Genomic DNA, 26,506 nt, shown 5'->3' with positions numbered 1-26,506 from the left:
GAACTCTTTTGCTTTTTGTTTATCTGAGGATGTCTTAATTTCTCTCCCACTTTTAAAGGATAGTTTTGCCAAATATAGGATTCTCAGTTGATAGTTTGTTTTCTTTTAGCACTTTAATAATATCAGTTCACTGCCTCTGGCTTCCCTTCTGATGAGAGATCTTCTGATAATCTTATTGAAGATCCCTTGTATGTGACAAGTTGCTTTTTTCTTTCTACTTTCAAAACTCTCTGTTTGTCTTTCTGCAGTTTGATTATGATGTTTCTTGGGTCTTTTTGAGTTCATCCTACTTGAAATTTTTTAAGCACCTTAGATGTTTACATTCACATTTTTCACCAAATGTAGAAAATTTTCAGCCATTATTTATTTAAATAGTCTCTCCCTTTCTTCTCTCATTTTCTTCTAGGGTTTCCATAAGGTATATATTGGCTTACTTGATGATGCCTAGTTCTTAAGCTCTGTTCACTTTTATTCAATTTTTTTTTTTTTGAGGTAGAGTCTCACTCTGTCGCCCAGGCTGGAGTGTAGTGGTGCAATCTCGGCTCACTGCAACCTCCACCTCCTGAGTAGCTGGCATTACAGGTGTGTGCCACCCCCAGCTAATTTTTTTTTTTTTTGTTTGTTTTGTTTTGTTTTGTTTTGTTTTTGAGATGGAGTCTTACCCTGTCACCAGGCTAGAGTGCAATGGCATGATCTTGGCTCATTGCAACCTCCACCTTCTGGTTCAAGCAATTCTCCTGCCTCAGCCTCCTGAGGAGCTGGGACTACAGGTGTGTGCCACCACGCCCAGCTAATTTTTGTATTTTTAGTAGAGACAGGGTTTCACCATGTTGGCCAGGATGGTCTCGGTCTCTTGACCTCATAATCTACTTGCCTTGGCCTCCCAAAGTGCTGGGATTACAGGCCTGAGCCATGGCGCCCGGCCTAGTTTTTTTGTATTTTTAGTAGAGACGAGGTTTACCATGTTGACCAGGCTGGTCTTGAACTCCTGACCTCAGGTGATCCACCTGCCACGACCTCCCAGAGTGCTAGAATTACAGGTGTGAGCTGCTCCTGGCTACTTTTATTCAATATTTTTTTGTTGTTATTCATTAGAATTAGTTTTCATTATTCTGTATTAAAGTTCACTTCTGTGTTCAGATTTTCTCTTCTCTTTTCTCAAATCTGACTCTGTATCCCTCTAGTGATTTTTAAATTTGTTATTGTATTTTTTTCAGCTCCATAATTTCTTTTTATTTTCTTTTTAAGTTCTGTATTTCTTTATGATATTTACATTTTGTTCATATATCATTTTTTTGACTTTTTGACTTTTTTTTTTTTTTTTTGAGACAGAGTTTTACTCTGTCAGTCAGTCTGGAGTGTAGTGGCACAATCTCTGCTCACTGCAACCTCTGCCTCCCAGTTTCAAAAGATTCTCATATCTCAACCACCCAAGTAGCTGGGATTACAGGTGTGTGCCACCACACCTGACTAATTTTTGTATTTTTAGTAGAGATGGGGTTTCACTATGTTGGTCAGGCTGGTCTCAAACTCCTGACCCCAGGTGATCCACTTGCCTCGGCTTCCCACAGTGCTGGGATTACAGGCATGAGCCACTGTGCCTGGCCTTCTTTTTTCTTTTTCTTTCTTTCTCTCTCTTTCTTTCTCTCTCTTTCTTTCTTTCTTTCTCTTTCTTTCTCTCTCTCTCTCTCTCTTTCTTTCTTTCTTTCTCTCTCTCTCTCTCTCTCTCTCTCTCTTTCTTTCTTTCTTTCTTTCTTTCTTTCTTTCTTTCTTTCTTTCTTTCTTTCTTCAGTTCTTTGAGTGTCTTTGAGACAGTCATTTTAAAGTCTTTGTCTATTAGATCTGCCATCAGGTTCTTTTCAGGCACAATTTCTGTTGATTCATTCTTTTGCTTGGAATGTGCCATACTTTCCCGTTTCTTTGTATGACTTGTGATTTTTCTTTTGTTGAAAACTGGACATTTGAATCTAACAGTGTTGTATTTCTGGAAATCAGAGTCTCTTCCTTCTCTAAGACTTACTGTTTTTTTTTTTTTGTTTGTTTGTTTAAATTGTTGTAGGCTTTCTCTGGGCAGATCAGCCCGAGCTATACACTTAAGGTTTTCTTGGGTTTTTCTGAGCCCGTGCCTTTGCCGGGACATGTGCAGTGACTTCCTAATTTCCTCTATACATGTAGCAGCTTTTGGATGCACTAGTCTTCAAGATCTGATTTCCATAAGGTGAAAGGAGACAAATGAAAGGAGGAAAAAAAGACACCAACCCCTTAAATCCCCTGGAAGTCACTCCAGCTAGAAGGGGAGGGGCTTGCAACCATGACGGAGAGGCATAACAAAAATGACCTTCACCTCTTCATCTACGCTTCTGTGATTATAGCCAGCAATCAGTGATCAGAGCAGAAGTCCCCATTATTTGGAGGACAGGATCTTTTTTTCTCCCCGCCCTAATTTCATCAAGCTATGTGAAAGATCTTCCAGGAACATGGAGTGTAGGATGGGTAGCTACTACTGGCTGAGAGCTGAAATGACTGAAATTAACTGCAATTTAATATCCATCCCTTCCCCTGAAAGTTGCAAGCCTTAAATAGACTCCAGAGTTCCCAAATAGTTACATGAGATTCTGCCAGTGCCATTTTTGTCTAGGTGGTGAAACAGACTTCTGATGCTTCCTACTCTATCATCTTCTCAGAATCTTCCAGGTTTTATAGTTTTTAGTGTGCCTTCACATTTATTCTTTGTGATAAATTTGCAAGACAGGTTACTGCAGTCACTCACTTGATAGATAAGAAAGCTTAGTAGCTTGCCCACTACTATACAACTAATATATGACAGAGCCAGCACTCAAATCCATGTTTCTTTTAATCTACAGCACCCTCTGCTTTGATATAGTAAAGACGAAATAGTTAATGTAGAAATCAGAGAAGTAGGTGAGTCACGGCAGCTCACGCCTGTAATCCTAGCACTTTGGGAGGCTGAGGCAGGTGGATCATTTCAGTTCAGGAGTTAAAGACCAACCTGGCCAACATGGTGAAACCCCATCTCTACTGAAAATACAAAAATTAGGCACTGTGGTGCGCACCTGTAATCCCAGCTACTCAGGAGGCTGAGGCACGAGAATTGCTTGAATCCAGGGGGCAGAGGTTGCAGTGAGCCAAGATCGCACCACTGCACTCCAGCCTGGATGAAAGAGTGAGATTCTGTCTTAATCAAAAAAGAGCCCATATAGCCAAGACAATCCTAAGCAAAAAGAACAAAGCTGGAGGCATCATGCTACCTGACTTCAAACTATACTACAAGGCTACAGTAACCAAAACAGCATGGTACTGGTACCAAAACAGATGTATAGACCAATGGAACAGAACAGAGGCCTCAGAAATAACACCACACATCTGCAACCATCTGATCTTTGACAAAAATGACAAAAACAAGAAATGGGGAAAGGATTCCCTATTTAATAAATGGTGCTGGGAAAACTGGCTAGCCATCTGAAGAAAGCCGAAACTGGATCCGTTCCTTACATCCTATAAAAAAATTAACTCAAGCTGGATTAAAGACTTAAATGTAAGACCTAAAACCATAAAAACCCTAGAAGAAAACTTAGGCATTACCATTCAGGACATAGGCATGGACAAAGACTTCATGACAAAAACACCAAAAGCAATGGCAACAAAAGCCAAAATAGACAAATGGGATCTAACTAAACTGAAGAGCTTCTGCATAGCAAAAAAACAAAAAACAAAAAACAAAAACCAAAACAAAACAAAACAAAAAACTACCATCAGAGTGAACAGGCAACCTACAGAATGGGAGAAAACATTTGCAATCTACCCATCTGGCAAAGGACTAACATCCAGAATCTACAAAGAACTTAAACAAATTTACAAGTAAAAAAATCAGCCCCATCAAAAAGTGGGCAAAGGATATGAACAGACACTTCTCAAAAGAAGACATTTATGCAGCCAACAGACACATGAAAAAATGCTCCTCATCACTGGTCATCAGAGAAATGCAAATCAAAACCACAATGAGATACCATCTCATGCCAGTTAGAATGGTGATCATTAAAAAATCATGAAACAACAGATGCTGGAGAGGATGTAGAGAAACAGGAATACTTTAACACTGTTGGTGGGAGCGTAAATTAGTTCAACCATTGTGGAAGACAGTGTGGCAATTCCTCAAGGACCTAGGGCTAGAACTACCATTTGACCCAGCAATCCCATTACTGGGTATATACCCAAAGGATTATAAATCATGCTACTATAAAGAAAGACACATGCACACATATGTTTACTGAGGAATTATTCACAATAGCAAAGACTTGGGACCAACCCAAATGTCCATCAGTGATAGACTGGATAAAGAAAATGTGGCACATATATACCATGGAATACTATGCTGCCATAAAAAAGGATAAATTAATGTCCTTTGCAGGGACATGGATGAAGCTGGAAACCATCATTCTGAGCAAACTATCACCAAGGACAGAAAACCAAACACTACATGTTCTCACTCATAGGTGGGAATTGAACAATGAGAACACTTGGACACAGGGTGGGGAACATCACACACCAGGGCCTGTCGGGGGTGGGGGGCTGGGAGAGAGATAGCATTAGGAGAAATACCTAATGTAAATGATGAGTTGATGGGTGCAGCAAACCAACAAGGCACATGTATACCTATGTAACAAACCTGCACGTTGTGCACATGTACCCTAGAACTTAAAGTATAATAATAAAAAAAACACACACACACAGAAAGAAATCAGAGAAGCAAAACCTCATCAACCTTTCTGGATACCAAGGAGTAGTACATCAGGATCTGGTGTACAGAGAAGAAGAGTTTGAGATGAACCAAGACAGTTCCACTGTTAACAAGTCTACATGAAGCTACCCTCGAAGACTGAGGAAGCTGAGAGGCCAAAGAAAGAGGCTGACAAATCCAGTTTCTTAGAAAGAAACATTTAATAGGGTCTTAAGAACAAAAGCTATGTCTTAGGCTGTGGTGAGATAAGAATGGTGGATCCCTGTGCCATTTACCCCCAGACCCAGGACTTAAAAACCATAGGGAAAGAATGTGTAGGACAATTGAAGTCAACCCCTCAGTGAATTGTAAGAATGCGATGTGAATCTACCTAACGGCAGGTTTTATGGTTAAGGGTTGTTTTGACCTAAGGGCAGGATTTACAGTAACAGTAGATAAAGTAGAAATTTTAGAGGCATTTCCAGAACAGGGGTTAATCACAAGTCAACATGGCAGATTAGTATTTAAGATGGAATTGCTTGATTCTCCAAAAAAACCAAATACTGGGCCAAGAAAAGAAATTGAAAGTCTGAATTAAAAGCCCCAAAAGCCAAATCCGTAGGAGAATTTGGAGCGAGAGCAGCTGGGGATTTTGTGAAGGGTCAAGAAGGCAGACCTGGGAATTTGTGAGGTCTACTTAGGCCAGCCCAACTGTGAAGACCCTTTTGAAAGCTGAGTTCTTTCTCTGCTGATCTCTAAGGCCCATAGCACCCTGAGCCAAAATTTTAACAGGAATAATAAGGTGTTAGATCATTTATTTGCATTTTTCATGGATTACATAGCCATGTGTTAAGGTTGTTGTAAGGCTGGTGCCATGGTTAGTGGTTATCATATTGGACAAAACAGTCAAACATGGATTCTCTTTTTTTCCTTTCAATTTTAACTGTATGCACATGTAAAGATATTCAAAGTGTTGAGAAAAATAAAAAGTGAAAAGTAGAAGTATTTTCCCTTGCCTTCCTCTCTACCTCTCTTTCTGCTCTAAAGATATCCACTATTAAAACTTTCTTTTGCATCCATTCAAGAAAATGTACATTGCAATTTTATATGGACAGGCTTTTCATACATTACATAAAATTACACTACGGATACTCTTTGAGATATATATATATATTTTTTAATTAAAACTATAACTTGGAGATCTTAATGCAACACTACGTTTAGCTCTACTTCTTCCTTTTTAAAGGTTGCCCACTGTTCCATTTTTGGGGAACAGAATTTGTCAGTTCTTTATTCATATGCTTTTACATTATCTCCAACTTTTTACTAGTCGAGCAATGCTATAATATACATGGCAACTTATGTATGTGTCTAGGGATAATTCCTAACAGTCTATTTGCTGGTTCAAAGAATAAGAACAAAACGACTCTCTAACAGTCCTCCATGGTAAGTAGTGTTTCCAAGCAAGGAGGAAATACACAATTTGGAAATAGGATCGTGCATAAACAATAAAGACTGGAGAGAAAAGGAACCAGAGATAAAATAAAGATGAAAAAAACCCCACCTCTGTCTGTGAGATAAGAAAGATAAATATTTATATCAATACTTTTAAGGGTGCCCTTTAAAGTGTAATCAGTACAGTCTTTCCTGGGAATGCTTAAGAACAATGCTTTAAATGTCAGTATGTTTCATTGCATAAACACGTAACTTTTAAAATACATGCTATTGTTCTTAGTTTTGTTATAAAGACATTGCAGATTTACTGCATATAATTTGGAAAATGCAAAAAGACTAAAGCAGAAAATAGTTTGCACTCATCACTATTCAGAGTAATCTCTTATTTCTGTATACGTATTAATATTTACACAGTTGAGATCATATTGTATATACAAACTTCCCTTTGCCAATCGTTTTGATTTTAGTGATTTTTTCATTATTCTTTGCCTGCTTTTTTTTTTTTAAGCTAATAGAAATCTAACATTGTTTTGCAATGAATTTGGATGCCAGAATGACATCGACATGGAGAAACCTTTAAATTCTATTCAACATCAAAGAAGACAAGCCATGGGTATCCCATTCATCATACAATGTGGTGAGTGTTGAATTCCGTTCTAATTACCAAATATTAAGAGTTCTTAAATATGCAAGTCATTGTGGGATGCAAGTCATTGAGGGAGGAGGGAGACAAAGGTTAGTAAGACATCTTGCTTTCCAGGAGGTTACAGTCTAGAAGAAAGTTGTAAGTGTGAAAATAATTGTAATACAGGGAAAAATAAGGTAAATGATATAATAGAGACAAATAATTTTTTGAGGGTTCAAAGCAAAGGATTGGGGAGTAGAGGCAAGATTCTATGGTGGAGTCACATTTGTGATAGTCTTTGAAGTAGTTTCAGGCCAGGCATGGTGGCTCATGCCTAAATCCCAGCACCATGGGAGGCTGAGGTGGATAGATTGCTTGAGCTCAGGAGTTCGAGACCAGCCTATGCAACATGGCAAAACCCCACCTCTAGAAAAAATACAAAAATTAGCCAGGCACAGTGGTGCACACCTGTGTTCCCAGCTACTTGGGAAGCTGAGGTGGGAAGATCGCTTGAGCCTAGGAGGTTGAGGCTGTGGTGAACTGTGATTGTACCTCTGCACTCCACCCTGGGCAACAGAGTGAGACCCTGTCTCAAAAAAATAATAAATAAATAAATTAAAATAGAATTTTGACTGGCAGAGATGAGGAGTAGCGAAAGGTGAGTTAATATCAGGTGTACACTTCAGCTAAGATGTTTGTGAAAGAGTAATAGAAAGAGCCATCTTTCTATTTTTAATATGTAACACTGTTTAATACCTAGTAGGAATTTAATAACTGACAACTGAATTACTGAACAATGAATAAATAATAAGACAAAAGTATTAGGTTGGGTAAAGATGTTAGAGATTCTTGAATGTCAGGATAAGGTTTTACTTTCATAAGCAAGCAGGAGGTATTGGAATTTTTTCCATAGGAGGGTAATTACATTCGGCACTTATTGATATGTTTTCTAGCTACTACACAAAGGGATAGGGAATTAAAGACAGTCTCTAATATTAATCTGTAACTAACAGCTCAGTAGAGAAAAACAGATGAGCAAACAAAAAAGCAGCCTATAGTGTGTAAAACTCTATAGAAGTATTATACAGCTCTCCGGGAGCACCTCCCCCACCTTTTGCCTGGGAGTATTCCAAGGAAGACCTGACTGGTCACAGGTAACGTGTAGTTAAAGTTGTTCTGGCAGCTCAATGAAGGATGACTTGGTGAAGGGCTAGAACAGGAGACTATTGTAATCTAGGATCCAGGTGACGAATTATAAATGTCTGAATGAAGGTGTGGCAGTGAGAGTTAAAAGAATCATACATGACAGATACTTAGAAGGTATAATTGAGGAAATTGATGACAGTATGTGACAGCTTGTCACATGCTAATAATAATGGATAACAATTACTGTGATTTTGATTTGTACCAGGTACTGTTAGAATCCAATCTCCAGTACCCAAGAGCTGTACAAAATTGGGCAAATTGTTTAACTTCTTTAAGTCTCAGTTTCTTCTTTTATGAAATGAGATTAGTATTTGTAGCTACATTATAGTTTTAAGAATAATGTGAATAAAGTTTACTAAGTGCTAAGGATAGTGTCTAGCAGTGTTGGTTTTTATGATGATGAGGAGGAGGAGGATGTCATTTCATTCTCAGTAACTTTTAGATAAGAACAATATAATATTAATCTTTTAATAGATAATGATACTGAAATATAAGAAGTTAAATAATTTGTCCAAGATCATAGAGGTGGTAAGAGGTGGAGCTGTTCAAGTTCTTAACCTTTGTGTATACTGACTGTCTCTGCCTTAGATGAAAGAGACAAGTGTTAACCTATGAGCCGTTAGCAGTGTATCTGGAGGGAATTCAGGATTAAACCTAAGTGTAGCCTGGAGAGACAAGTGTGCCTTCATCCTAAAGGCAAGGAAGGACTGTTTTGGAAAGTGGGTGAAGAAATCAGAAACTCTAGACTGGAGAGGGGACTAAGAACAGAAGAAAGTACAGAAGAAAATGTGTATATGGCTCAGAAAACTTGATCCTTCCTTCCTCCCTCCCTCCCTCCCTCCCTCCCTCCCTCCCTCCGTTCCTTCCTTCCTTCCTTCCTTCCTTCCTTCCTTCCTTCCTTCCTTCCTTCCTTCCTTCCTTCCATTTAATTTTATACTCGTTGAGACCATGGTTCCTTCTTATGTTAATCATGTAGTTGGAGACAGAAAGTGGTGTTGTCAGCAGATGGGTAGTAGGTCAGAGAAAATGGGAGAGTCAAGTCACTGAAATTCTTAATTTGATTTTAGAAGAGGTGAAGTAGATGTATTATTTAAGGTTCATTTGGCTGAAAGTAGCAGAAACTAACTGGAAGGAACTGAGACAATAATAATAATAACTTGTTGGTGGGGTCCTGAAGTAGCTCATAGAACCCTAGAGTAGATGTGCCATCAAGGATAATGGTATATGATGCAGGATTCGCTTGTCTTTGGATTGAGAGATACCTCATACTTCTGGTATATGCAAACTGACAGCTTACTATGATGGATTCATTTCTGATCTCTTTTATATGTCATTTTGTTTTGATTGTCAGATCTTTGTCTTAAATGGAGAGTCTTGCCTTCCTCTACTGATTATCAGGAAAAAGAATTTTTTGACATTTGGATTTGTGCTAATAATCCCAACCGCTTGGAAAACAGGTAGTTTTTGATTATTTTCTAAAATTCTTTATTCATTTTTAATTTCTAAAGTTCATATGTATGGACTTTGAAAATGTTAACTTATAATATAGATTTTAGCTTAGTATCTGGTATCTCTTCAAATTCTAATGCCCTGCTACCTGTGCAAAGAATATTTCATTGGTGTGCTTTTCCATCAAATAAAAGAGATCTCGTTGTAACTATCTGAAGACGTTGGGGTGTGCAGCTCTGCACTTCCACCCGTGGGAGACCACAACCTGGTACTTAAGAGTTCTTCCTTCCAGTTCATTTTCATACAACATATGCTCTTATTGTACAGGAATGTTAGTTACTCAGAGAGTGTCTCCAAGGGCATTAAACTGTTAGACCATATGCTTTTTCTGCTTAAATCATATATTGATTTCATTGCTTTACACTCTTGAGGAAAAAGCTCAAACTAAAACAGGAAAAAGACTGATTAAATATTGAAGGGTGTCAACGTTATTACAAGCCCTTTTAGACTAGTGTTTTCCCCCATAGGGAAAATGGTTAGTATTCCCCTTTAACAAAGGCACCCCTAAGTCAAGCATTGCTTTTCCATGCAGTCTATTCTAAGTCCTTTGAGCTGGATATGAGAGTCAATATTTTTAATATAGACATTAGGGTAATAACTCCTGTTTGGTTATTTTTTATCTGGCTCTGAAAAAGAAGAGCAAAAAGATAAAAGAAAAAGAAAACATTTGGAAACTGCTGCTAAAACCCCTTTCACCTAGAGTCCCCAGGTTGTTTATATTTGGAGACTGAAGAAAAATGTCAGAGGTGGCAAAGGCTCTTAGATTTCAAATCATGGTCCAGGTTTTTTTGTATCCCTTTCTTGTTTTGCAATGCAACCTTGTTTTTCCCAAATAAAAATTTGTCACAGAACCCAAAAATAAAGTAGATAAATGCAAAACTATCCTGATTGAGTTGGAGGCTGGGAACCAAAGGTGTCCAATTTTTTATTTCTGTTCCCTACTCTGCAGAAAGCCTAGAGCTCCAGGGACTATGATTATAAAACACTGATCTATTCTTCTTTATTTTGGAAAACAGAATTAAAACCCAAATCCAGGCTAAGAAACCGAAGTATGAAGCCACTGGCCAAGATCTTCTGTTTCCTAACCTGTGTTCATCCCCAACTTGGGACTTAAATATCTCCCAAATAGGAACAAAGTATTTGCTCAGTTTCAATATTAAGAATAGTTAATCATGTGAACTTACCATGAACTAAGAACTTTCATATAGTCTAGGATTGTATTTAGAGTTCAGACTCTGAAGACAGACTGCCTGGGTTTGACTCCTGGTTCTATTAGCTGTGAAATCTCAGAAATTATATAACCCCCCTTTAACCCAGCTTCCCATACACTGGAATGTGGTATAATAATAGGATCTTTATGCATCTTCTCTGGATCCAGCTAAGTCCCATTGTTACGACCATCTGCTGAAAGCCCCTGGTCACTGGAGGCCCTTGATCCCCGAATTTAGGCTACTCCCCACAGATGTAACCCTATCCCTAGGACTTCTTAGACTAGTCTTGGGCACTGTCAGACCCACAGAACTGGGAAGCTGTCCTCTGCAGTTTCCCTTACCTTCAACTTACTGTTGTCCCTGCACTGGCACAGACTCACCCCCTTCTGAAAAGTAACAGTACCATCTCAGAGCATTGTAAAATTAGTTTCAAAGCTGTATTCTGTCTCTCTTTAAAAATTTAATTTTTAATTTGTATGAGTACATGATAGGCATATAGATTTATGAGGATATGAGATATTTTGATAAGGCATGTAGTATGTAATCATCACATCAGGGTAAATGGAAGTATTCATCACCTCAAGCATTTATCATTTCTTTGTGTTAGAACATTTCAAATAGTACTTTTAGTTATCATAAAATGTATAATAAGCTATTGTTGATTGTAGTCACCTTGTGCTATCAAATACAAGATCGTATTCATTTAATTCTGTCTCTTTTTCACATAAGAACAGTGCCACTTGTGATGAGTGGCTAGATAAATTAGCCATGTTGACAGAAAACTGATGGACCTTAAAAGCCTATCATGCAAAAAAGTTTTCCTATATTTATAATTTTCTTAAGTCCTTGATTCTTTAAATATACTGACATGATATTAACCATCTGTGTTTTATTTTCATGGAAAATACTGTGACAAAAATACGCTTAAAGTGGCAACAAGAGATTTAAGGGAGATGTAAAGAAAAATTGATTGAAAGGGCAGTTAATTGAGATTTGGCACTTCCTTCATGGGAGCTCATTAACGGTGATGTAGATATGATGATTCCCAGGGAGGGGGAAGAAATTAATCTGATGACCTTGCTCAGTCCTTTGATTCAAAATGGTAGGATGGGCCATGCATACCTTGAGAATATGAGAATATGCTTCAAAATACATTATTACTAGGCAAGACCCCTGACATACGTGCCACTGGATTTGGATAGAATCACTTAAAATAAGTGTAATAAAGTGATGATAAGTATAGTTATTTATTAGGGAGTAGTCTATGAGTAGAGGGACAGAGTAATGGGGTGAAAAGTGTCATTGTCTGTATTTACAGAAAATACGGTTTCTTGTCAGTAGTTAATTGCCAATTGTCAGCAAGGCCATTGCCAACAGACAGCATTTGAATGAACAATGTGTAACTAGAACTTGGGCTGGAAACATGGTAATAACTTTCTCTTACTTTGCAATTATATATGCTATCTCATTCCATTTTTATAAAAGGCCTATGAACTTTCCCCGTTTCTCAGAGAAGAAAATAGAGAGGCTAAGAAAGGATTAGTAACTTGCCCAGAATTCTTCACTACAGCTGAAATTGGAAGCTAAGTTTCTGATGCAAAACCTGTACCCTTCCTGCCTTACCACATTGTCTGTTGGAAGGCATCCTTTTCCACGTCAGGAAGCCTGGTTTCATTCAGATACTTTTTAGTGGACAAAATACATCTTACAAATGGTAGTATTCAGTAACCTGGACAGGGTAAGGTGGAGCCATTCCTTTTTCGAACCATTGGAGCCTGGTTTTGTTTTCCACTTCAAGCGCAGAGGAAGGCTGTATGTTTTTGACACAGTATCTGAGAAATAGCGATCAGTATGCTTCCATTGCATTCATACTATGCACTTATCTGCACTGAAAATAGGGATTACCAACAGAGTAAAAATGATGCCTATTACTTGGCTGAACCAAAAATGTCTGAATTTTGAAAAGGATGTTAAAAAATATCTATGGATTGTATTGCATATTAAAGTGTAATTCGTGTCCAAACATCTTTAAATGAAGACAATTGAATGAATTGCATTCTAATAAAATGCTTGAGGTTTCTTCTTTCCGAATAAAAACTTAATGTTGTCACAGGTTCTTTTCTGAAATGAAGTAGAAGCCTATATAGATGCCACCCCACAGTTGTCTTCAAATCAACACTGTGGGTTGCTGTATGTATAGAAGTTGTCCCTAGGGTTTGTTTATCTAGCACCTTTCTTTGAAAATAGCGATAATAACAAACACCATGTGTAGGTGGAATTAAGTGTTTTTTCACAGTAGTACCTGAATTTGATTGTAGTTCCTAACTCTTCTCTGCTGGTATGGGGCGAGAAAAATATATGCTGCAGCCCTGAAAAACAGAGAAATGGTGGGTCTCATCTGCCTCCCTTTTCCCTCACTGTTTCAGATGGGAGAAAGTCCTCTCTTGATCCTCTGCCTCCTCCTCCCTTGCCTAGCCTAACACCCATGCATTTTCTGTGACTTTGTCTCTTCCTCCTTTTTTTGGTGGTTCAGTGTAACTTCTCCCCTCCCCACCCCCAATCAATAATAGAAAACTCTTTGACCCGGAGCAGGCTCGCAGAACTGACCTCAGCGTCTTACGACACTAGTGCATGTTCCCCGCCATGCCCTGAATCAAAGCTATGCCCAGTGGGAGCTGAACTTCTTGTCTGTATTAAGCCTTGATACCAAAGTGAACAAAATAATATCTTACTTTTTCAGCAGTTTGGCTGACTCAGTTCCCCAGTACATAGCCACAAACGCAGAAGTAAGAAAAGGAAAAATGGCCTCAAACCTTCCAAACCATAAGCTTTGAGGGTTATTCGGGTTTTTTTTTGTAATTAAAACAAGGGATATGCTGATCCATAGCCTGTGTATTGTTCATTTACAAATCATTCTACATTATTATGTATTTACTAACCCACAAGTTATTAGAACAGCATATCTGTAAGGCTGGAAAGCAGATACTCTTATGGCAGCAAGCACTTGGGCAGGATGCTGCTGTCAGGACCAGCGGGCGATTTGGGGAAGGGGCTCTAACGCATCTCATTACCTCCCGAGGCTGTTGCTGAATCCTACATCACATCATGTAGTCACTGGTCTTCACAGTGATCCTGGGTCATCCATATGTTTCAGAGGCATAATTATTTGCTATATTTTAAAGAGATACATATTTCGCTACCATTTTTTGGGGGGGAAATGGCAATGATGAGATAAGCTCAGTGATCTCAAATAATTTTTGCAAAAGGCCTCATTTTATGATAATGTAGAATAAGTGAAGCATTAGCAATATAATTGACGCTTTCCCATCCTCGTAAATATATGCTGTTGTCCAGATTTTTTATTAGGCTGTTTTCCATGCAAATTGGAGATGTAAGGTTATTTGTTATCGAAAGCCACCAATACAATGCTTTTCCTTTGTATTTGAATTTTGGATATATGACATAAAGAGTAACTGCTTATAGAAGTAAATCATCTTTTACAGACAGTAAGTAGTTTTATATTTCTCCTGATGTTAATCTTGTACTTGTTGATTCTGAAGTTGTCATCAGGTAGAACATCTACCTTCCATCCCGCTGGGCACCATGAGCACAATATCACCATCAAAAAATGAGAAAGAGAAGCAACTTAGAGAGTCGGTCCTAAAGTATCAAAATAGACTGGCAGAACAGCAGCCACAGGTGAGTTGTAATTAATTCCTGCCAGTTCTCCCGTGACTCTTGAACCGTTGGTTTCATAGGTGCAAATTGACTAAAGTGGTTTATACGATAAAATGTGTATACTCTTTTTTCTGTCGTTTTTGATGTCTTTTAATTTTAGATCTAAGACATGTTCTAAAGGGTGAGTTTTGTTAAAAAAAAAAAAAAAAAAAATTCCTGTATATGTGATATCTAAGCCCATCTACACAACAATGCATGTGAGAAATAGGGACATTTGTTTCTACTCCACAGCTGCTCATAGAGCCTTATAGAGTCAGCTAGCATGTCCAAGGTCATGTGGTCAAGGCGCAACACAAGTTTGTGTAACTCCAAAGGTCAGGCTGTTTTTATTTCATTCCTCCCTGAGGGAGGGTTTTAAGGTAAAGAGTTCTTTTAAAAAACATTAACCTATTAATTTAGAAAATCAAAGTCATATTTAATTGTTAAGAAAATTCAATAAATTAAACATTACTATCAATCAACATAGGTAACCATGACAATTTCGAGTGTAAGAAAATGTGGCATGTAGAAAAATTATTTTTATTTTCTTGACTAATAATTAAATTTCTATAGATTTAGCACTTGAATTCATTATTTTTTAATTGTGTAGCCTGTCGGCTTCCTCAAACAGCACTTGCAGCATATGTCCAAATGTGTGGACACTTCTGTAGATGTCAGGAAATAAAATGCTTATTAAAATAGAAAATTCAGTGATGAAGTGGGAGTTAAGCTCCCCAGCCATAGCAGCTTATAGTAAGTGTTTTCCTGGGCTCATAGATCACTCTTTTACCTCACTTGGCTTGTTAGGGCTCTGCAGTGCAGGTCAGAGACCACCTGAGAGTACAACCAAAGAAACCAGAGCCTTCTTTTTTACCCTGGAGTCTTAGGGTCTCTCTTGGAAAGATACTGAGAGTCACTTTGGAAACACATTCTCCTAAGCACTCCCCACCTCCAAAAAGTGGCTCAACTTTCTACAGTTTTTAAGACCTCTAGTCATGGGTTTGATAACAAAAGTCAGAAATAAAGGTTTCACAGACTTTTAATAAATAATTAGGTACATTCGGATCTTTTTGTTATGAAATATTTTAGTTTTGTTTCTTATTTACCACACTTTGTAGCTTTATGAAGGCATTCAGCACGTTAACAATTGATTGCATGTTTATTGCCATCTCTGGACATTGTTTTTCTTTTCTATAGCGGTCATAGCCAACCCCTGTATACTAATAATGCCAATCACCAAGACTTAATTAGCTCGTTGTTTGTTTAAGATTGGATGTTGTATTCATCACTGAGGTAGAGAATTCGATGGCAGCTGATGGAATAGCAGATTTGGGCCAACAGTTCTGTATTCTTTTTTCTTGGTAGTTGATTTTTTTTTATAAGATTTAAGCCAAGGTTATAGATTCAGTTTGTTTCAAATGTAAACAAAGAAATTTAGCAGTACTTATATAGAAATTCACTTCCAGTACTTCAAAGGACATAACCCTCTCCACCCTCCTTTTCCTTTTTGCAAAAGGAAAATTTTACAAAATCCTTTTGTGAAAAGATTCCTAACATCTTTTACATACTTTCTAGTACTCGGGACCTATAACTGACCCTGCTTTTGTGGTAACCAAGGAAAGCTTTGGGTTGAGGTTCACTCAACCAAAGGCAACCAGTTAATTTTGAGGTGATCATTGAGCACATACTTGCCCTCAGGTCTGCCCCAGGCTGGGAATTACGGGGAATACAGAGTATCTGTAATACCAAAATGTGAGTTCCATGAGAGCAGGAATAGTCTTGATTTTACTTACTGTGAATCTGTATTAACCAAAACAGTGCCTGGCATATACTCAATAGGTAGTTGAATCAGTAAGTAAAACATGCCCTCAGATATTATACAGTCTTTTTGTGGACCAAGTCTAACAGCTATTTAAAAATGAGCAACCACTATAAAGTAATATTAATTCAAATGTGTTTTCTTATTGTAATTGACACTGCAATAGAAGTTTACTGCGAGGGCAGCTTCAATCACAGAAAGTTATATGGGGGGTTGGGCGCGGTGGCTCACACCTGTAATCCCAGCATTTTGGGAGGCTGAGGTGGGCAGATCACTTGAGGTCAGGAATTTGAGACCAGCCTGGCCAACATGGTGAAACATCATCTCTACAAAAAATACAAAAAAATTAGCTGGGTGTGGTGGCTCACGCCTTGTAGTCCCAGCTACTTCAGAGTCTGAGGTGGGAGTATCTGGGAGGCAGAAGTTGCAGTGAGCCCACGCCACTGCACTCCAGCCTGGGGGAAGAGAGAGACTCTGTGTCCAAAAAAAAAAAAAAAAAGAAAAATCAAAGAAAGTTATATAGTGGAAGTGACACTTGTATCTTGAAGTGTATTTAGGATAAATAGAGGGAAAAGGATAGGGCATTTCAGGTAAGAAAAACAACCTAAAGGAACACTTGGAGATGAGCACTGATTTGTTCTTTCATGGAACCAGTCACTTAGATTACATGCTAAGCATATTTTAAAAATTACATATTTTACTTATTTTAAAAATTAAACTCAGTATTTGTGTGGTATCTCTCTTTTAAAAATGGCGTGTCTTGTTATAATGATGCAACTCTCATATAGTTATGACATGGTAATTACTGAACAGAAGACCTCTGGAAGATGACCTTGATTCCTCCTTTTACAAAATAATCCATGAACGTGTTAAAAAACTATGTTTTGGTGATATTTATCTGATGCCAAAAATAGGACTAAAAATCATGCAGTGTTCGATGTAAATTTCCTGTCCTCTTTCTAAAACCCTTTAGAAGAAATTTTGGAATGTGATATAAGAAAGGATGGGAAAGCTAGAAAAACAGGGCATCGTTGGCCCCATTCAGTTTCGGGTGTAGGCTAGACATCACCGGAAAATCAAGAACTGGCTAATTCATTACTGTGATTCACTGTATGTCTATTGTTGGTGTCCATTCGCCCATTCAGTATCACAAAATCATATAATATATGCCATGTAGTTATTATTTGCCCTTCTCTTCCTCCCTCCCACTCCCAATGACCACTTATCCATTGACCAGACCTGGGTAGTGAGTATAAAAATGACCTAAACCTGCACACCCTATCTCTTAACTCTCTTGCATTTCAGCTTTAATGGTAGCAGGCATTTTGATCTGGAAAATGAAGGGTTGACTAGATAAATCAAAGATCTTTCTGTATTTTAGGTTCTATGGGTATCTAATGATTAGATGGTAAGAGAGTTATCCTAATCATTAGATGTTGTCCCGTAGGAGAAAATGAAGTAGCTAGATCTAAAGGTATCGTTTCCACATGGTATCTTATTTAATTCCTACAACACTCCAGCTAGTGATATCTATTTTAACAAAGAGGAAAGTGAAATCCAAAAAAGTTAAATAATTTTAATCAAGTCAAATAGCTTTAAATGGTGAAGTTGGAATTTATTTCCTTTTTGCCTAATTCCAGCACCATTTTTCTCACAGTCTCGTAGGAAAAATACAGACAAAAAGGACATAAGAACATTTACAGTAGCAACAAACTTATATATTGCAAATCATATTTGTTAAGGGAAATACCTAAGTTCAGTAAACCTAATAGGAGAGCTCAAATTCAAGATCCGTCTCCTGCGGTGCATTTTATAGAGTAAAGGGGTTGTCCTCCATGTAATTGATAAGCTATGTCAACAAACCAAGATCCTCATTATAAATTGTACTTCTGAATACAACCCGTCCCCATCTTAATCCTTCTGAATAGATGAATGAGTAATCTGTTTCTAACTACTTTCAGCTTCATTCCACATTACCTGCTGTTTTCTATACCGAGTGACAAGTGCCACCTGCTGGCCAAGTGATGAAGCTTTTATTTCCATTGTTTCACTGGATTGCTCAGTTGTTATTGGCATATTAGCTGGATAATTGTTATTTTTCGGTAAACCTAGGCAATAATTTTAAAACCATAATGTTATAAAATAAATTTATCTGTGTTTCAGGACCTCCTTATTCCCAAATTTACCTCTTTCTCAGTTTTAACTTACAATTTCTCTTCTACCTTCTATTGTATGACAAGGATGATTGTGTCATTATGCACACAGAATCTAGTTTTAGTTACACTTTATTCAGAGTTTTATGGTACCATCTAAAATCCACTTAATACCCTCAATCATTAAAAGACAGATCATACCTTTATCCCTGAATTAAGCTACCCTGTATTTACCCCTTTATACCTAAGTAATGTTAATGAGTAGCATATTTGCATAATCAATATATTTGTGCGATGTGTGATGAATTGCTTATGTGTCCCCTAGGTCTTTCTGAATTAATCTTTTCTATTTACTCTACATTTCTTGGCATACAGTGCAGGCTGTCTATAATCTGACACTAGTTGCCTTTCTATTAATATAATAGCATTGGTTTCTTCCACTCTGTATGGTGCTTCTACTGAGCTTCTCCATGTTCCTTACGAGTATTCACTTCCATGCTGCTCTGCAGGCCTTTGTTTCTGTATTCTTGTCTGGAGCAGCCTCTGGTCTTTCTCCAGTCCTTCAAGATCCAAAACTATTGCCAATCCCTGTATGAAGTCAAAGTATCTCCTTCCTTCCAGTTCCCTTTGTCCCATGTGGTCTTTCTTAGAGCGTGTTTTACTTTCTACCTGGTATTATGGTCACTTTTTGTCTAATATTATAGTTACTTATGTATCTGATCTGTCTCCCGTATCAGACTATATGCTTTTTGAACTGAAGGACTATTTTTATTCATCTTTGTATTTCCAATGGTACCTAGGCCTGCAGCTTTCATATAATAAGTATTTAGCAAACAGTGAAGGATGGAAAGAATAATTTGATTTATGCAGAATTCCTAAAAGATGAATATTTTATATTTGATTGGATTGGTTGACTCTACATAGGTTAGACTTACCACCTTCTGCGTATATTACTGAAGACCAAAATGTTCTTATACCTGGTCACAATAAACTGTCGTATTTGGATTGGAATACAGAGACTGCATTTGGATTTCATTTGTCATGTTCATAGTCATCCCATCAAATATATAGCCTTTATAAGACTTCATGCCTGGTGTGAAGGAACTCCAGCAATAGAATTCTGTTCTTTTTCAGTGCTCATGTGGACACACATACACACAGAAATGAAATAGTGTAATCTGGCAATTCCCACATTGGTTGTTTTAGCCGTAAATGCAGAGCAAAGTAGTCTTGCCGAACTTTTAGCTGTGTTTTTCAAATTGAATGGCATATCTGAGTACAGCTTTGTGATGAAGAATGTGAATGCATTTTTCCATGTAGAACTTAATCTTTTTAATGTGTCATTATTGTGTAGGCTGCTGAGGTTTCAAATCTGTATAACTATAGTGACAGATGCCATAGAAAATATATTTATTCTTCAAGAGTGCTTTTCAGTCTCCTTATATAAACTGTCATCATCCAAAATTTGTGACACCTAAAGGTCCTTGTCTAACAAGAGGCTATTCTAGTTATTGTAGATGAAATATTTTACTTTATTACTCTTACTACAAATATCTCATTTTTCTATGGTAATGAATTGCTTTTTGAAGAGGGATAATGCATAATATATTCACACTTGTGCGTCCTATGCCCTGTGTTCATGGCATACCAAATGAGACATTAAACAAATTGCTTGTGATTAACTAGTGTGCAAGTCCCTTGAAGGCAGATATCATGTGTTGCTTTCTTCTGTGTACCTCCTACCACCACACCTGGTGCAATGTTGGGCACAGTAGGTGTCTAACAGGAGTTCAACTCTTTAACTTGCACTGCTTCTCCAAATTATTTTCTTACTCGTCCTTTCTTGAGAAGCTGACATCATACTTCCTGATGGAACAGCTTTTGTGGTTTACTGAAGACTCAGACAACACTAATGATTAAAGAGCATCAGAACAGCCTGGCATTGTGGCACAATGTGGTGCAGGGAACTCAGGACATTCTCAGCTCCTGGCTTCATAAGCAACTTTATTTTACCATGGGGTTGACACTGAGGAATGCCATCCGTTGTGTCTACTCCTGGGTTTCACAGAAGTGACCAAATGCTGTTGTCAAAGGCCAAGAGGAGTTTGAATCCAGAGGGAACACATTTTTCCTCCCAGAAGGACAGTAATAGCTTTGGCAGTTGCAGGCAGTCTTGGCACATTACATCCCTCCCTTTGCATACTAGTCAGTCATTCCTGTTCACATCTCACAGCAGAGATGGAGCAAGGAGTAGAGGTTCAGATGTGTTGCCTGAAATGATTTTCACTGCAGGGAATACTAATTTGGGTTTTAATGCGAATACACCTATTTGATCTCTACCCTACAAAAACTCCTTAAGCATCTGAACTCCATGTACAACCAGTCTCCAGTTAGTGTGCATGTTAATCAGGGACTATCAGAGGCTGCCTGGTGTCCAAGGTACACCTCAGGGTCTGTTTCCTGACTCTGCTCAGAGTAAGATATAAGTCTTCAGCTTCCTTCCACAGGAGGCTGCTCGCTGCTCCCCTCTCAAGGAAGTCTGTGCCTCCGCGCCTGTACGCTCTGGGCACCAGCCCACCCGAGCCCTGCCTCTCTGAGCTTGAATCCTGTTTTTCAATTTGCTTGACCCAATGTCCTTCTTACTTAGGACCTAACTTTACATTTTGAATTCAGTTTGGGGAACTGTGTTTCATGACTGTTGTTGATTTTGAACTTAAAGCTTGTATCTTGTACTCCTGATTCAACCTCATTCATCCTTGTCCCCTGACCATGTATGTGATCTGAATCTGCTCCCTCTGTCTCAATTCCTGGAGGCCAGAGTAAAATTCATACTTAATCTTAATTGGGCTCTATTTTTCACCTTGGACTTTACCAACATGTGATTTAACGTCTCCACTCCTTCCGTTAGTCTTCCCCCACCAAGTCTAGCATTCTAACCAGGCTGTTAGGTCTCCTGATACATCAGGGATTTGCATCAAGTCCTAAAGAACTAACTGACATTTGTCCATGAACTTTGCTTCACAAGGGTCTAGAATAACTTTTCCTCCACTTGGCAGAACCCCAAAAAGGTCTCGTAGGCACAAGCCAAGACCACTAGGAATAATTTCTGGCATTTGAAAATAAAACGAAGTATTGCTTAGAGCGCTTCTGAACAGCAGCAGATCTAGTTTGTTTCTGTTTTGTTTTGTTTGAGTCTGAGGTTCCTACAATTTTTGGGGTCCCTTTTAAAACAGAAAATGCCAAATTATAAATAAGAAGTTAGGACAGTGCCATGGAAGAGGCTTGTGTAAGGGAGGGATGTTGCTGCTTAAGCTATATATACTTCACGGTTCACCCACTGTTTGTTTTTGCATGTATTATACCATGTGGTCACTGCAGGGTTTTTTTGTAATAAAGGAGAATTACATATTTTTCGTATTTCCAATTCTCTTCTCTCCAATCTCTTCCCCACGATTTCCATAATTATGTATACTTTTGGTGAATTCTAAAATGAATTCCTGTAACTGTACGTATTACATGGATGAAGAAACCTAACGAGAAGGATGAATGGAGGGATGAAATGATAATAACACTTAGAATGTGCCTCTATTAGCAGTGCTGTAAATGCACTGACATTTAATCCTTAGTACAATACTATGATCGTTATGATTCCTATTTTGTGGATGAGGAAACTGAGTCACAGAGAAATAATCTGCCAAAGATGGAGTTAGGAAACTGCAGAACCATGATTTCAGCCAACGCAGACTGGCTCCAGACCCCTCATTCTATTACTAAACTGTATTGCCCCTCTGGCCAACGTGATATAAACAATGTAGGAATACGGCGTAGATCTGAAATGTAGGATTGATTCTTAGTTCAAAGCTGTTTGAACGACTCTGCTTTTCTGTTTTCAGTTTGGCTCAGTAGCTCTTCTGTGTGAGAGAAGTTGAGAAATTAACTGCTAATAGTAATCATAATGTCTTTTTCTCAGTAGCTCTGTCTATGGTGGGCAGGTTTGGAAGGCAAGGTGACTTTGGAAAGCTTTACAGAAGGAGGAATGCTTAGGAGCTCTTTGAAGGAGGAGATGCAAGCAGCAGGATGTGGTGGACAAGCATTGGCCTGGCGTTAGGATCCCTGCCTTCAGGCCTGAGGTCTGTCTGGTGTCTGTAGTCCTTGGTCTGAGTACCCCCAGCCTGGTGAAAAGAAGCAGAGTAAGACTATATCTATAGGTCATTTCTAGAGAAGCTTCTCTGAACGTTTAGGGCACAGGAAACCACGAGGAGGAGGCACAGCGTTCTCTCCTGAGCGTGGAATTGCTGTGTTGCTTCACTGCAACTGGCCGTTCATTTGCTATTGGTGATCATTCCTCTCTTCCTTTGGGAGGGGAATAGGGAGAGGACACAGTCAAGCACTTCCTATTTTAACAAATAAAAAAGGTGGGGGTGGGGAATTAAGCTAGATGTTTGCAAAGACCCATTCAAATTTTAGAACCCGTGAGTATTAGTTGCCAATCTTCTATCACAAGCGGCTACATTTCAAATATCTTTATTTACTGATACCATTTTGAATATAAACATGATATTTCTGGAGCAGAGCAAAGTATTATATATAATACAAGGAATCATGCTAATTACCCTTTGCTCCAGTTTTTACCCTGGAACAATGGATCGGGTAAGAGTCAGATCAGATGATATCTTACAATTTGTACTGTAGGCAAAGAATCCTAAGATAATGTATCTGGACATTTCTATAGGAGAGCGGCAACCACGCTCTCCACACTCTTTTGCTCTTTGGGAAGAGCCCTGAGTTATAACTCCTACCCTTTGGAATGTAAACAGATCCCTGGGGGTAGGGAAAGATAAGACTAGTTTCTCCAACTTTACAATTCTGGTCTTGTCTCTGTGGTCCCAGGTTTTATTCCTCCCTTAAAATATAAACACATATTTCCAGGGAGGTAAATGTCTCTGGAGGCAAATCTCTTCACATGCCCTCTCCACTAATAATCAGTTGCAGATTAAATTCTAAGATTTGTTCTTTTAGTCCAAGTCCCTAGTGAAGTAAATTTAATCAGAAAATCCTAACTGTACAGAAACATAAAAGTATTTTCTCTATAGTCCCACAAAGAATTGATAGAAAATTAGAAAGGAGCATTCTTTACTTTTCAGGGCTGTGAGTCTGTCTGTCTGAAAACGTCACAATTTTATAGAAATATTCACTCCTGAGATCTACACCAGACGGACTAAACAAGAATCTCTGGGTCTGGTGCTTTGGAATCTGCATTTCTGCTGCTTCCCAGATGATTCTATGCACCACCAATATTCACTTCTTTATTCCTGGTTTAAGGATTCTTCAGTTTTTCTACTTCCAGAGACAGTTCATCTTATGCAGTTCTCACTGATTCAGTCTGCGATTTGCGGGACTTTCTAAACTCATAAAGAAATGTAATAGTCTTGCTGGGAGAAGTTATAAGTGTCATTTAAAAATGAATACTGATATTTTCAAGCTTTCTAGGGTAATGATTCTTCTTTGAAATCTGAAAAGATGATGATAATGATAAAAAAAAGATGCTATCATTGGTAAACAGCTACTCATTAAGTAACTCAGATTTTGAAGTAGGTTAACTGTGTTATTCAGATTTCTATTTTACAAAAATGCAATCAAAGATGTAAGAATGTATTCCTCAAAAAAAGTACACACATGATTTTTTAAAAATGTATTTTTAAAACTATAGGCCAACCCCAAAACTGATGCTGAAAATCTTTGTCTGTTGTTTGAAATGTATCTATTAGTGGAAATCTGTATCTCTAATTAGAACCAGAAGGAAAACTTTTAGGGGAACTATTTACATTTTTCATTTAGGTCAACTTCATTTAGTACACTTAACATGTGCAAATTTAGTGCACTAATTATATGTAAATCACTCTTTCCACAGAGGATGCTTCAATAGATAAACCAAAAATCCTTTTTGTCTTAATGCTTTAGAAAACTTTCTCCTGATCTTGTGTTTTACTATTTTGCTTTGACTTTTTCACTTCAATTCCATTGGATTATTAAATTAAGTGTGCAGGTATTTCCTTTGTATCTATTATGATCTAAGCATTGTGCTAAGTCCATTGGGCCTTATAACAGAAAGACCATTGCCAACCTCAGCAAGATAAGTTTCAGAGGGAAAGCCAGGTGGGATGAGGGGAAATGGTGAATGGAAAGTAAAGAAGTAGAAGCCATGGGTAATAAGCTGTGTTAGGAAGTTTTGTACTAAAGGAGCAAAGAAACATGGGGTTATAGCTAGAGCATTAGGTAGGGTTGAGGTAAATTCGTGGTTAGGAGAGATTAGACAATGCTTCTGGACTAAGAGGAAAAGGGCAGTAAAATTGAAGAAGTATAGCACACAGGTGTGATGGGACCTTTTTCTTTTTTTTTTCTTTCTTTTTTTTTTTTTTTTTTGTTGAGATGGAGTTTTGCTCTGTCACCCAGGCTGGAGTGCAGTGGTGCGATTTCAACTCACTACAACCTCCGCCTCCCGGGGTTCAAGCGATTCTCCTGCCTAAGCTTCCCCAGTAGCTGGGATTACAGGTGTCCACCACCAAGCCTGGCTAATTTTTGTATTTTTTTAGTAGAGATAGGGTTTCACCATGTTGATCAGGCTGGTCTCGAACTCCTGACCTCAAGTGATCTGCCCGCCTTGGCCTCCCAAAGTGCTGGGATTACAGGCATGAGCCACCGCACCCAGCCCGGGACCTTTTTCTTGTAAAGAGTCCAGTAAGGACAGGAAGAAAGGATTACTAGAACCGAGGTGCAGGGTTTAAGTTAGGGCAGGAGGAGGGACATTTTTTTCCTCTGAGATTGTGGAAAAGAAGTTAAGGGTGTTCACACACACCTAAAACTTTTATGAAAAAGGTGGGCTTTGTGTGGAGGGTACAGTAAAGATTTGGAACAATCTTTGTGGAGATGGATACAGAAGCTAGTTAGGGACAAGTGAAAAGATTGTCCAGAAGAGTATGAGAACTATGCATATTTCTTGTAGTGTGGATTCAATGGTTATATATAGTTTAAGCATCGCTGATCTAAATTTGAAATTCAAAATAATCCAAAATTTAAAATTTTTTGAGTGCGATACAACACTACAAGAGGAAAATTCATGTAGTTTATGTGACAGTTTGCAGTCAAAACAGTCAAAACGTTGTTTCATGCACAAAAGTGTCTAAAATATTGTATAAAATTACCTTAAGACTGTGTATAAGGTGTATATGAAACATAAGTGATTTTCATGTTCAGACTTGGGTTCCCAAGATAACTAATTATATATATGCAAATATTCCAAAATTCAAAAAGTCCCAAATCTGATTCCCAGACAGACTGTCCTGGGAATCACTTCTGTTTCCAGGCATTTCGGATAAGAGATACTCAACTTGCACAAATTTTAGCAGCCTGGAATTTCTGCAAAGATGGGAAATGATGTCGTTGATCCAAGATTGAGAATTATGAGGATGGCATGGCAGAGCATAGCTGATGTGATAGACGCTTTTTCTCAGACAGAATTGGGAATGGAAGGGAAGTCAAGAGGGTTATAATACATTCGGAGAAAGAACTGTGGGAAAAGAAGTTTCTATGCGTATGAGGAACATTGATAATAATCCTGAAAGAATTAGAAGAACTATAAATTACAAAGACGAGAAAAGCATTTCAGAGGTGGATAACTTTTTTTTTTTTTGAGACGGAGTCTCGCTCTGCCGCCCAGGCTGGAGTGCAGTGGCCGGATCTCAGCTCACTGCAAGCTCCGCCTCCCGGGTTTACGCCATTCTCCTGCCTCAGCCTCCCGAGTAGCTGGGACTACAGGCGCCCACCACCTCGCCCGGCTAGGTTTTTGTATTTTTTAGTAGAGATGGGGTTTCACTGTGTTAGCCAGGATGGTCTTGATCTCCTGACCTCGTGATCCGCCCATCTCGGCCTCCCAAAGTGCTGGGATTACAGGCTTGAGCCACCGCGCCCGGCCCACAGAGGTGGATAACTTTTAAGAGATGAAAAGATGATGTAAGTTGCTCAAGGTGACTGAACTTGAGCTGCCCCTGGAGTTACAAAGTGAAAGCATGTGAT

General features: G+C 38.4%; 1 protein-coding gene and 1 pseudogene across 1 annotated transcript in view; both read left to right on the top strand.

The window, feature by feature from the left end:
• Positions 1–26,506, top strand: part of MORC1 (MORC family CW-type zinc finger 1) — a 166,717-nt gene that overhangs the window by 82,856 nt on the left and 57,355 nt on the right. The window contains exons 15-17 of the mRNA XM_038002617.2: positions 6,702–6,830; positions 9,376–9,481; positions 14,305–14,443. Coding sequence (XP_037858545.2) covers positions 6,702–6,830; positions 9,376–9,481; positions 14,305–14,443 — 374 coding nt within the window. The remainder of the gene's footprint in view (positions 1–6,701; positions 6,831–9,375; positions 9,482–14,304; positions 14,444–26,506) is intronic.
• LOC119626132 (small nucleolar RNA U3) lies at positions 22,626–22,821 on the top strand (annotated as a pseudogene).

Source organism: Chlorocebus sabaeus, chromosome 22 (assembly GCF_047675955.1).
Source record: "Chlorocebus sabaeus isolate Y175 chromosome 22, mChlSab1.0.hap1, whole genome shotgun sequence".
Taxonomy (NCBI): Eukaryota; Metazoa; Chordata; class Mammalia; order Primates; family Cercopithecidae; genus Chlorocebus; species Chlorocebus sabaeus.
Note: the sequence above shows the minus strand (reverse complement) of the source record. Positions and strands in the feature narration are given on the sequence as shown.